The sequence below is a fragment of the Oncorhynchus masou genome, chromosome 15 (genome assembly GCF_036934945.1).
Source record: "Oncorhynchus masou masou isolate Uvic2021 chromosome 15, UVic_Omas_1.1, whole genome shotgun sequence".
NCBI classification, from domain to species: Eukaryota; Metazoa; Chordata; class Actinopteri; order Salmoniformes; family Salmonidae; genus Oncorhynchus; species Oncorhynchus masou.
The window spans coordinates 36,329,069-36,342,657 of record NC_088226.1 but is presented as its reverse complement, the minus strand read 5'-3'; the positions used below and the strand labels follow the sequence as shown (position 1 = coordinate 36,342,657).

At 46.4% G+C, this 13,589-nt stretch overlaps 1 protein-coding gene across 2 annotated transcripts in view; it reads right to left on the bottom strand.

Annotated features, from left to right (window-relative positions):
- LOC135556192 (collagen alpha-1(XXIV) chain-like) overlaps window positions 1-13,589 on the bottom strand; it is a 205,384-nt gene that overhangs the window by 152,054 nt on the left and 39,741 nt on the right. For both annotated transcript variants that reach the window (XM_064989185.1, XM_064989186.1), the window contains exon 3: window positions 1,360-2,738. In XM_064989185.1, the coding sequence (XP_064845257.1) occupies window positions 1,360-2,738 (1,379 nt within the window). The remainder of the gene's footprint in view (window positions 1-1,359; window positions 2,739-13,589) is intronic.

Here is a 13,589-nt window from a genome sequence, read left to right as displayed (position 1 = left end):
CTGTTCTGCAACGTTCCCAGAAAGTTGTGGCAAGGTTGTATACAAAATAAACATAGGACAACCATGTGCTCACCAAGCTCAAAAAACATATGGTTCTCAGAACGTTATGTGCTAGCTAGGTATCTCCTAAATAATGGGCTGTAAAACAAAGGGTTTAAAGGGTTATTCATATTCATCACCTGTGTTTAATGTATACTTCTCTACTGACTATCTGGAGCCAGAGCCAAAACCAATGTGAGGATGAGATACAATCAGTGTTCCATTCACTGTACTTCCATGCTCCAGAGCAGGCAAATGAACCACGGAGCAGGGAGCACTGAACATGGGAGAGTATGGAGCACAGGAGAACGCTGAACAGAGCATAGCCATATCCTCAATCTGTAGCTCTGAGTGCAGGATGGGATGTGGTGACATCACAATCACACACTGACCCATTGTCCTTGCGCTGACCTGACATCCTAAATATGGAGCCTGTCAGAGACTGCTGCAGCTTGTAAAGAAAATGGCTGCATTTTCACAACACATACAGTAGCTTAGTCAAGGAGGATGGAAAAACAAGTCGATATCTGACTCCTTGACTTATTACCTCCTGGTAACCAGGTTTGGTTGGCCTCCAAAAACATTTGTCTACCAGCTCTAGGCTCATGGAATTGAATTAGAGAAACAGAAGTTAGGCTCGGACTTACTCTCAGTAAAGGTGCAATCTGTAATAATTATAGTGACTGCTTTTATTGACAGCTTGTGGCTTTAAGTCCTTGAGGAGAAAGGTTGAGCAGCAACACCACTGACTTGGAAACACCTCAATCAGCTGTGTCCCTCTGAGGCTGCCATGGGGCCATAAGCATTAGATCAGCATCACCGATATGACAGAATGTCAGAATGTTGTTCTCACTGAAGAGAAGAAAAAATACCTCTACAACTAGCTAGCTGATGTCAGCCTGTTGGATGCTCTTTTGTCGGTAGGCTATAGGAGCAACCCCCAGTTATAAATTACACCCCTCCCCACTCTCACAAGAGTGAGGACGAGTCACTGGCAGTATTTCAAGAGGAATGACATGTTATTTTAACCACCTGTTGATACATGAAAAAAGGTGCTCCGACACCATCACATTGCCTCTAAATCAATACAAAGGCCTGCCAAATTATTTACTTTTTATTTTTTATTTTTGGGGTGCTTTATTGAGTGTGTTTGAGAAAGAGGGCCAACAGAACACTCAATGCATAATCACAATAAATTAGGCTTAATTGCTAATTGTCCCCCATTGCTCATGCATACCTCGGCTCTGACTTGCGGGAAACACACTTTAAAGAAATGTTTCCAACATTCTCTCAATCTATTTATGAATTCCAAACACTTACCGGAGGACCTGGTTCTCCTTTGGGTCCGGGGAAAGCTTCGTCATAGTCTCCGTAGAAGTAGTCTGGATCCTCATAACCATAGTCGTAGCCTCCCATGTCCACATCGTAGGCCTCTTCCTGGCCATGCTCCTCTGAGGTTTCCACCTGGTTCTCCCGGTACAGGGTGGTGCCATTGGGTCTGAACTGGGTGTCCAGGAGGTGGTCAATGGGCTGGAGCTGGGGGTTAGAGTCCCTAGGCCTGGAGCTGGAGCTGTTCCTCAAGCCATCCTTCAAGTGAGTCTGCTTGACAGGAGAGTTTATACCTGGGGTGTCTATGGTGACCCGTTGGGGCCTCCTGGGGCTCCTCTCCTCCATGTCATTCTCAGACTGCGGAGAGTGCCTGGTTGAGCCCCTTGTTGGGCTGGATCTGTAACTGGGGGTGGTACTTCTGTGAGTGATTCCCAGGGCCCCCAGCCCACTGAGGGTGCCTGAGGACAAGCTGTTGTGGCCAGCAGTGACGGGGGTATGGATGGAGTTGAGGTGCTCTAGCAGGGAGCTCTGGGTCTGGTTCCTGACCCCCAGGTGAGGCTGCTCTGAGGGGCTTAAATACATTGTTCCGGACCTCTCCAGAGAGGGGATGGGGGCTGATCCGGCGGAGGTGGACGTCTGCTGGGTGTGGGAGTCTACAGTCAACAATGGGGCCACCACCATCTGGGACTCCAGAGAAAGAGGAATAGGAGAGAAAGCCAGGGAGCTGGAAACCTCCATATCCGAGCTGGGGGGCCATCGGAAAGTGTCGGCCAGCCGGCATTGTCTTTTAAGGTAGTCGCAGTAGCGCGCAGCAGCCTGGGCCAGGGGGTAGATATCCAGCTGGCATATGAGGCCCTGGAATTGGGCTGCTTTGGAGTTCATCCTTCCTAAGGTGAGCAGGCCTCCGGATCCTGACCCCAGGGTCTGTGACCGGGTCAGCGTCTGCTCCCTCTGCTGCACCGCCCCGCAGTCCGCATGGAACGACACAGAGCGTGGCCTCACGCCCACAGCGAAAGAGTGCTGGCGCCCGTCGTGCACGTTATAGGTGAAGTAGACGGAGGTCTTCTCGGTAGTGTACACGACCACCTTCCCGGGCAGCAGCTGGATACCAAACTGCAGCTTGTTCCTGCTGTCACGCACGCTGAAAAGGAAAGCATTGTTCGCTCGCCAGGAGCTTAGGCTCACCACAACAGAAAACTCCTCACCGAGCTCCGGCGGGAACAGGCTCCCCGTGGGGGCTTCAATGTGGGCATCCAGGCTGAGTAGGACCCCGGCTCTTGGGGGTGAGGATGGAGGAGAGGGCGAGCTGATCCCAGAGGAGAGAGTCTCTCTGCTGCCGGTGAGGCCCAGCTGATGGAGGATATCGACACCTGTGGAGGAGAGAGCTGTAAGTTAGACAGTCGGACCCGTGCAACATCTTAAAATCTTACAAACAGTAATAGGAAGAGGACATCAGCATCATCACTACCTCCTGTGAAACATGGTGGTAGTAGGGGATTACTCAATGCACTGTATATACAAATGCTAGTGGAAAAGGAGGTAGGAAAGGAGATGGAGATGAAAGGAGATGAAGGAAGAAGAAGAAAGAAAATTATGAAAAAAGAAAGGAAAGCAAGTAGAAGAGGAAAATGAAGTGAATATATAGGTGGAAGGTCTGATCAAGGCTCGGCCGCACTGACAGATTACCCATAGTCCTCCTCAGACAGCCAGGCAAGTGAGACATGCAGCTGGGTTCCAAATCAAATCCAATTTTATTAGTCACATTCGCCGAATACAAGAGTTGTAGACCTTACAGTTAACTGCTTACTTACGAGCCCCTAACCAAAAGTGCAGTTTAAAAAATAATACGGATAAGAATAAGAGATAAAAGTAACAAGTAATTAAAGAGCAGCAGTTAAATTAACAATATATAAAGGGGGTGTCGGGTACAGAGTCAATGTGCGGGGGGCACCGGTTAGTTGAGGTAGTATGTACATGTCGATAGAGTTATTAAAAGAGACTATACATAAGATGACAACAGAGAGTGGCAGTGGTGTGGATGGGGGGGGGCAATGCAAATAGTCTGGGTAGCCATTTGACTAGATGTTCAGGAGTCTCATGGCTTGGGGGTAGAATCTGTGTTGAAGCCTTTTGGTCCTAGACTTGGCGCTCCGTTACTGCTTGCTGTGCGGAAGCAGAGAGAACAGTCTATGGCTGGGGAGGCTGGAGTCTTTGACAATTTTTTGGGCCTTCCTCTGACACCACCTGGTATGGTGCCATCTTGGATGGCAGGACGTTTGGCCGCAGTGATGCACTGGGCCATACGCTCTTCCCTCTGTAGTGCCTTGCGGTCGGAGGCCGAGCAGTTGCCATACCAGGCAGTGATGCAACCAATGGTGCTGCTGTAGAACCTTTTGAGGATCTGAGGACCCATGCCAAATCTTTTCAGTCAGTCTTTTCACGACTGTCTTGGTGTGCTTGGATAATGTTAGTTTGTTGGTGATGTGGACACCAAGGAACATGAAGCTCTAAACCTACACTACTGCAAAAGAATGGGGGCGTGCTCGGTCCTCTTATCCCTGTAGTCCACAATCATCTCCAGACAGGAGACTATAGAGAGATAGATGGTACAGTACAGTACTACCACACAACAATATATGTGTGTATGTATGTTTCAAAACAGCTTGTTTGAATCAATCTGCCACCAGAGATTCATGATCTTATCTCCTGCTGAGTCATGAATTTCCCTCTCTCCCAGGTGATTCCTCGAACGACATGTCAGACCTGCTTTAATTGAAGTTTAGCAAGAGAACAGTGTTTACAAAGTCGTTTAAAAAGTAGTGAAGCGTTTTCTCAGCACGGTAGCTATCTAAGCTTTGAATCAGGGTATAACGTGACTAAAGGGAAGCATTACAAATGTCAACAGCACGGTACAATATTTTGTGTAAAAGCATATGCTATGACAAATGAGAAAAAAAAGAGGTATTAAATATATTATGGACATAAAAAGCAAAAGGAATCAAAACTCAACGGCTTTACAGAAGACACAACTCTGTGTGTGGGAGGGAGGGAGGGAGGGAGGGAGGGAGGGAGGGAGGGAGGGAGGGAGGGAGGGAGGGAGGGAGGGAGGGAGGGAGGGAGGGAGGGAGGGCAAACTGGCAGACTGATGTGTACGCTCAGTGGAATCCAGGAAATAGGAGAATGTCAGTGGGGAGATCCCGGGAAGAGTAGGAGAGGAGAAGAAAGAGGAGGGGTAGCAGGGAGGAGGAGGAGTTGGAGGAGAAGGAGCAGTGGAAGGTATTTTCATTGCTAATCCAGAGACACTAGTTTCCTTTGAAACAGCTCATCCCCCCCCAAGCTCATTGAGCTGCTCAGGGAGCTTTTCAAAGACTGTTTTATTGATTTGGCAGAACAGGAGTGAAGAGAACTTAACCAGCAGTTTGCATGCACGCACGCATAAGATATATGGCAAAGGAAATAGCTTCTTTGGGGGCATGCAAAACCCACACTCACCACAGTAAGTAAAAAAAAAAAAAAAAAAAAAAAAAAGAAAGAATCAGACATCAAAGCGGTAAGCTATTTTAGAACGAGTTGCACATATATGACCTTGCGACCTTTCATCTTGGTAACGGGCCAAATGGAACAGCTAATAAGTTATTTAGAAAAGCGTAGTATAAATGTTAACAGCAGAAATTTGGGGAGGAATGGGTAACAGATGGTGGCTGACATTTACCTTTGTCCAATTTGTATCATTAAAACGTACACATGGAAACACTTAGCAAAAAGCCGTATGGATTCAGCGATCATAGAATACTCTAAAATGGAGATTCAAACAGAGTGACATTGGAGACCATTATCTTTGGAAATAGATCTATGCCTGAACTGTAAGCAGCATAACATTGTACGTATTTCGAAAAATGTTGTTTATTAATGAGCGACATTAGCTCACCAGTCAATAGGCTGAATAGTGAAGTGGTTTCCCACAGTCAAAGTCCTGCAATAAGAGCTATGATGTTACTATGTGTAAACTCTTCACAGTTGTGTTCTTTAGATGTCACTGAGTAGGCTGATACCACATTTCAAGGACCCAAGATCCATAGGTAAGGCTGTACATTGGAATATGAATGTTCGATACACATAGTAGTTTCACTGGTGAGCTAATGTGGCTCATTTCACAAGTCCTGCAATAAGAGCTATGATGTTAATATTTGTGTTTAACCAACGTTTCCTAAATTCAGTCCTGGGGCCCCCCTTGGTTGCACATTTATTTTTTTGACCTCGCACTACACAGCTGATTCAAATAACTCATCATCATCAAGCTTTGATTATTTGAATCAGCTATTTATTGCTCAGGCAAAAAACTAAACGTGCACCCAGGACCGAGTTTGGGAAACGCTGGTGTGAAGTCTTTTGTGGATGTCACTGAGTAGGCTGATACCCCATTTCATGGACCCATAGGTAAGAATGTACATTGCAATATGAATGTCTAACACGCACAATAGACTGACTGGGGAGGTGATTTCCCACAGTCAAAGTCCTCCAATAAGAGCTGCTATGATAATGTGTGTAAAGTCTTCACAGTTGTGTTCTGTGGGTGTCACTGAATTGGCTGATACCCCATTTAATTGATTCACAATCCATAGGCAAGGCTATACAGTGAAATATATGTATGCCCCCAATGCAATTATGAAGTCTAATACATCCACAGTGTGATTTAAACTCATTTGTCTTTTGTCAAATTAACAAATTATTTATTTTGTTGAATTTATATAACATTCCAAACTTGTTAAGCATTATCTATGACATGATTACAGTATTTGTATCCGTTTCAATGTGGGACCTTTATTTTGAAGGTGAAAGGGACACATAGGTCAAATCAAATCAAATCATATTATATTTGTCAAATGCACCGAATGCAACTGAATGCAACTGTGATTACTTACAAGCCCTTAAAACCTCTTTGGGATTTGGGGCAGCATTGGGAGGTTTGAATGAAAAGCGTGCCCAGAGTAAACTGCCTATTACTCAGGCCCAGAAGCTAGGATATGCATATAATAAGTTAATTAATTAAACACTCTAAAGTTTTCAAAACTGTTAAAATAATGTCTGTGAGTATAACAGAACTCATATGGCAGGTGAAAACCTGAGAAAAATCCAACCAGGAAGTGCGAGTTCTGAGGTTTGTAGTTTTCAAGTGAATGCTATCGAATATCCAGTGTCTGTGTCTAGATGCTTTGTGCATATGGATTACTGAACTAAACGTGCAAACAAAAAGGAGGTTTTTGGACATAAAGATGAACTTTATTGAACAAAACAAACATTTATTGTGTAACATGGAGTCCTGGGAGTGCCACCAGATGAAGATCATCAAAGGTAAGTGATTCATTTTAAAGCTATTTCTGAATTTTGTGACACCTCTCCTTGGCTGGAAAATGTCTGTATGGTTTTTGTGGCTAGGCGCTGTCCTAACATAATCGCATGGTGTGCTTTCGCCGTAAAGCCTTTTTGAAATCGGACACAGCGGCTGGATTAACAACAAGTTTATCTTTAATCCTATGTATAACACTTGTATCTTTCATCAATGTTTATGATGAGTATTTCTGTAATTAGATTTGGCTCTCTGCAATGTCACTTGATGTTTGTTTGAGACAATGCATTACTGAACATAACGCGGCAATTTAAACAGAGGTGTTTGGACATAAAAATTAACTATCAAACAAAACAAACATTTACTGTGTAAGATTGAGTCCTGGGAGTGCCACCAGATGAAGATTAAAGGTTAGTGATTAATTGTAACGCTATTTCTGACTTTTGTGACACCTCTCCTTGGCTGGAAAATGTCTGTATGTTTTTTGTGGCTAGGCGCTGTCCTAACATAATCGCATGGTGTCCTTTCGCCGTGAAGCCTTTTTGAAATCGGACATTGTGGTTGGATTAACAAGAAGTTTATCTTTAAAATGGGGTATAATACATGTACAGTGGGGCAAAAAAGTATTTAGTCAGCCACCAATTGTGCAAGTTCTCCCACTTAAAGATGAGAGAGGCCTGTAATTTTCATCATAGGTATCAACTATGACAGACAAAATGAGAAGAAAAATCCAGAAAATGACATTGTAGGATTTTTAATGAATTTATTTGCAAATTATGGTGGAAAATAAGTATTTGGTCACCTACAAACAAGCAAGATTTCTGGCTCTCACAGACCTGTAACTTCTTCTTTAAGAGGCTCCTCTGTCCTCCAATCGTTACCTGTATTAATGGCACCTGTTTGAACTTGTTATCAGTATAAAAGACACCTGTCTACAAACTCAAACAGTCACACTCCAAACTACACTATGGCCAAGACCAAAGAGCTGTCAAAGAACACAAGAAACAAAAAAGACTGAATCTGCAATAGGTAAGCAGCTTGGTTTGAAGAAATCAACTGTGGGAGCAATTATTAGGAAATGGAAGACATACAAGACCACGGTTAATCTCCCTCGATCTGGGGCTCCATGCAAGATCTCACCCCGTGGGGTCAAAATGATCACAAGAACGGTGAGCAAAAATCCCAGAACCACACGGGGGCACCTACTGAATGACCTGCAGAGAGCTGGGACCAAAGTAACAAAGCCTACCATCAGTAACACATTACGCCGCCAGGGACTCAAATCCTGCAGTGCCAGACGTGTCTCCCTGCTTAAGCCAGTCTGAAGTTTGCTAGAGAGCATTTGGATGATCCAGAAGAAGATTGGGAGAATGTCATATGGTCAGATGAAACCAAATTAGAACTTTTTGGTAAAAACTCAACTCGTCGTGTTTGGAGGACAAAGAATGCTGAGTTGCATCCAAAGAACACCATACCTACTGTGAAGCATGGGGGTGGAAACATCATGCTTTGGGGCTGTTTTTCTGCAAAGGGACCAGGCCGACTGATCCGTGTAAAGGAAAGAATGAATGGGGCCATGTATCGTGAGATTTTGAGTGAAAACCTCCTTCCATCAGCAAGGGCATTGAAGATGAAACGTGGCTGGGTCTTTCAGCATGACAATTATCCCAAACACACCACCCGGGCAATGAAAGAGTGGCTTCGTAAGAAGCATTTCAAGGTCCTGGAGTGGCCTAGCCAGTCTCCAGAACTCAACCCCATAGAAAATCTTTGGAGGGAGTTGAAAGTCCGTGTTGCCCAGCAACAGCCCCAAAACATCACTGCTCTAGAGGAGATCTACATGGAGGAATGGGCCAAAATACCAGCAACAGTGTGTGAAAACCTTGTGAAGACTTACAGAAAACATTTGACCTCTGTCATTGCCAACAAAGGGTTTATTAAAAAAGTATTGAGAAACTTTTGTTATTGACCAAATACGTATTTTCCACCATAATTTGAAAATAAAATCCTGCAATGTGATTTTCTGGATTTTTTTCTCATTTTGATTGTTATAGTTGAAGTGTACCAATGATGGAAATTACAGGCCTCTCTCATCTTTTTAAGTTAGAGACCTTGCACAATTGGTGGCTGACTAAATATTTTTTTGCCCCACTGTATGTTGATTGGACTAAATTGTTTTGGTATCTTTTACTGTCACTGTATTAGACTAAGCAGAGGTGATTTGATGATTTTGAAATGTTGAAGTTGAAATGGTACTGGAACAGTGGAGGCAGCTCCTGTTTTCTTTACCACTTGCGGTAACTCTGTGGTTCAAAATCAATAGTTGTTTAGTGGTCCAAAAATGTCTGAAATATTAACTTACTTGACCATGCTGTAGGTCCATGTAATTGTCTGTTACTGTACATGCAATATGCTTTGTGGACTTCACTAGACAGAGGTTGCTATCTAGTTTTGTGATAAAACAAAGGTGTGGTTGATTTTATTCTGATTGTCTTTTTGGCCTATACATCACGGTCGCAAGGAATATGAATTAACAGATTGTAGAGCAAACAACGTACTTATCACAACACAGAGGTTCGCTAGCTAGCAACACACAGAGTACAATTACAAGGAGGAGGTTATCCTAGATCACTAGCCCTAGTCTGAGACGCTTTGTAAATATGGGAAGAAAGCTGTTGTCATGTTCCTTGCACAGCAGTCCTTTCACCACTGGACCCTACAGCAGGGGTAGACAACCCTGTTCCTGGAGTGCCACAGGCATTGCAGGATTTTGTTTAAACTATGCATCACACCAGGGGTGTATTCAGTTCGCTTGAATGTTTGCTACATTTCGGAATGGTTTGTTCCCGAACGCCATGTTTTCCCAAAACATTCTTGTACGTTCTTAAACAGACTTTGAAATGTGTTTACTCTGTTCGGTGGGTATGCCGGGGTGTGGCTTGAAGCAATGAGTGAAGAATTTAAAGGGCAGCAGTACATTTTGAATCCACAAACCAACCCCTCCCTATTTTTCATTCAGTACAAAACCATTTCCGTTCTATGGAACATTCTATAACGTTTTTATGTACTGAAGGCAGCCCTGATCAACTGATCAGTGATTGCCTAAATTCAACATACCTGGTCTTCCAGGTCGGTTAACTAAAAAATGTGACGTGCCTGCGACACTCCCGGACCAGGGATGCCTACCTGTGCCCTAGCGCAGGGTCCCCCGCCCCTGTGCATGTTTAGTTTTTTGCCTTAGCACTACACAGCTAATCCAAATAATCAAAGCTTGATGAATAGTTGGTTAACTGAAATAGCTGTGAAGTGCTAGGGCAAAAAACTAAATGTGCACCGAGGGGGGGAGCAAGTTTGGGAAACCCTGCCTTACAGAGGTATTAGTAAATGCTTATGAACTGAATATTGCATGTGAATTTCAATTTATCAGCTAAACTAACAAAATGGTTGACTTGTTTAGCAACATGTGCAGTACATGCTAATATGGTTTTGGTGAGGAAAAGTATGCAACATCGCACCCACTACCAGCTAGCCTACTCCAGCAGTACTGTATCATTTCAATCATTTTAGTCAATAAGATTCTTGCTACGTAAGCTTAACTTTCTGAACATTCGAGACGTGTAGTCCACTTGTCATTCTAATCTCCTTTGCATTAGCGTAGCCTCTTCTGTACCCTGTTAACTATGTGTCTATCTATCCCTGTTCTCTCCTCTCTGCACAGACCATACAAACGCTCCACACCGCGTGGCCGCGGCCACCCTAATCTGGTGGTCCCAGCGCGCATGACCCACGTGGAGTTCCTGGTCTCCGGTAGCCTCTGGAACTGCCGATCTGCGGCCAACAAGGCAGAGTTCATCTCAGCCTATGCCTCCCTCCAGTCCCTCGACTTCCTGGCACTGACGGAAACATGGATCACCACAGATAACACTGCTACTCCTACTGCTCTCTCTTCGTCCGCCCACGTGTTCTCGCACACCCCGAGAGCTTCTGGTCAGCGGGGTGGTGGCACCGGGATCCTCATCTCTCCCAAGTGGTCATTCTCTCTCTCTCCCCTTACCCATCTATCTATCGCCTCCTTTGAATTCCATGCTGTCACAGTTACCAGCCCTTTCAAGCTTAACATCCTTATCATTTATCGCCCTCCAGGTTCCCTCGGAGAGTTCATCAATGAGCTTGATGCCTTGATAAGCTCCTTTCCTGAGGACGGCTCACCTCTCACAGTCCTGGGCGACTTTAACCTCCCCACGTCTACCTTTGACTCATTCCTCTCTGCCTCCTTCTTTCCACTCCTCTCCTCTTTTGACCTCACCCTCTCACCTTCCCCCCTACTCACAAGGCAGGCAATACGCTCGACCTCATCTTTACTAGATGCTGTTCTTCCACTAACCTCACTGCAACTCCCCTCCAAGTCTCCGACCACTACCTTGTATCCTTTTCCCTCTCGCTCTCATCCAACACTTCCCACACTGCCCCTACTCGGATGGTATCGCGCCGTCCCAACCTTCGCTCTCTCTCCCCCGCTACTCTTTCCTCTTCCATCCTATCATCTCTTCCCTCTGCTCATACCTTCTCCAACCTTTCTCCTGATTCTGCCTCCTCAACCCTCCTCTCTTCCCTTTCTGCATCCTTTGACTCTCTATGTCCCCTATCCTCCAGGCCGGCTCGGTCCTCCCCTCCCGCTCCGTGGCTCGATGACTCATTGCGAGCTCACAGAACAGAGCTCCGGGCAGCCGAGCGGAAATGGAGGAAAACTCGCCTCCTGCGGACCTGGCATCCTTTCACTCCCTCCTCTCTACATTTTCCTCCTCTGTCTCTGCTGCTAAAGCCACTTTCTACCACTCTAAATTCCAAGCATCTGCCTCTAACCCTAGGAAGCTCTTTGCCACCTTCTCCTCCCTCCTGAATCCTCCTCCCCTCCCCCCCTCCTCCCTCTCTGCAGATGACTTCGTCAACCATTTTGAAAAGAAGGTCGACGACATCCGATCCTCGTTTGCTAAGTCAAACGACACCGCTGGTTCTGCTCACACTGCCCTACCCTGTGCTCTGACCTCTTTCTCCCTCTCTCTCCAGATGAAATCTCGCTTCTTGTGACGGCCGGCCGCCCAACAACCTGCCCGCTCGACCCTATCCCCTCCTCTCTTCTCCAGACCATTTCCGGGGACCTTCTCCCTTACCTCACCTCGCTCATCAACTCATCCCTGACCGCTGGCTACGTCCCTTCCGTCTTCAAGAGAGCGAGAGTTGCACCCCTTCTGAAAAAACCTACACTCGATCCCTCCGATGTCAACAACTACAGACCAGAATCCCTTCTTTCTTTTCTCTCCAAAACTCTTGAACGTGCCGTCCTTGGCCAGCTCTCCCGCTATCTCTCTCAGAATGACCTTCTTGATCCAAATCAGTCAGGTTTCAAGACTAGTCATTCAACTGAGACTGCTCTTCTCTGCATCACGGAGGCGCTCCGCACTGCTAAAGCTAACTCTCTCCTCTGCTCTCATCCTTCTAGACCTATCGGCTGCCTTCGATACTGTGAACCATCAGATCCTCCTCTCCACCCTCTCCGAGTTGGGCATCTCCGGCGCGGCCCACGCTTGGATTGCGTCCTACCTGACAGGTCGCTCCTACCAGGTGGCGTGGCGAGAATCTGTCTCCTCGCCACGCGCTCTCACCACTGGTGTCCCCCAGGGCTCTGTTCTAGGCCCTCTCCTATTCTCGCTATACACCAAGTCACTTGGCTCTGTCATAACCTCACATGGTCTCTCCTATCATTGCTATGCAGACGACACACAATTAATCTTCTCCTTTCCCCTTCTGATGACCAGGTGGCGAATCGCATCTCTGCATGTCTGGCAGACATATCAGTGTGGATGACGGATCACCACCTCAAGCTGAACCTCGGCAAGACGGAGCTGCTCTTCCTCCCGGGGAAGGACTGCCCGTTCCATGATCTCGCCATCACGGTTGACAACTCCATTGTGTCCTCCTCCCAGAGCGCTAAGAACCTTGGCGTGATCCTGGACAACACCCTGTCATTCTCAACCAACATCATGGCGGTGGCCCGTTCCTGTAGGTTCATGCTCTACAACATCCGCAGAGTACGACCCTGCCTCACACAGGAAGCGGCGCAGGTCCTAATCCAGGCACTTGTCATCTCCCGTCTGGATTACTGCAACTCGCTGTTGGCTGGGCTCCCTGCCTGTGCCATTAAACCCCTACAACTCATCCAGAACGCCGCAACCCGTCTGGTGTTCAACCTTCCCAAGTTCTCTCACGTCACCCCGCTCCTCCGCTCTCTCCACTGGCTTCCAGTTGAAGCTCGCATCCGCTACAAGACCATGGTGCTTGCCTATGGAGCTGTGAGGGGAACGGCACCGCAGTACCTCCAGGCTCTGATCAGGCCCTACACCCAAGCAAGGGCACTGCGTTCATCCACCTCTGGCCTGCTCGCCTCCCTACCATTGAGGGAGTACAGTTCCCGCTCAGCCCAGTCAAAACTGTTCGCTGCTCTGGCCCCCCAATGGTGGAACAAACTCCCTCACGACGCCAGGACAGCGGAGTCAATCACCACCTTCCGGAGACACCTGAAACCCCACCTCTTCAAGGAATACCTAGGATAGGATAAGTAATCCTTCTCACCACCCCCCTTAATGATTTAGATGCACTATTGTAAAGTGGCTGTTCCACTGGATGTCAGAAGGTGAATTCACCAATTTGTAAGTCGCTCTGGATAAGAGCGTCTGCTAAATGACTTAAATGTAAATGTAATGTAATGCAATGCATTTGTCGTCATCTCCCTATCAGGCCACTGCATGCTGTGACATGGCCCTGGATGGCAACACATATTCAAGCTGCCTGACTAAAGACTGTCCTTCGGTGGTAC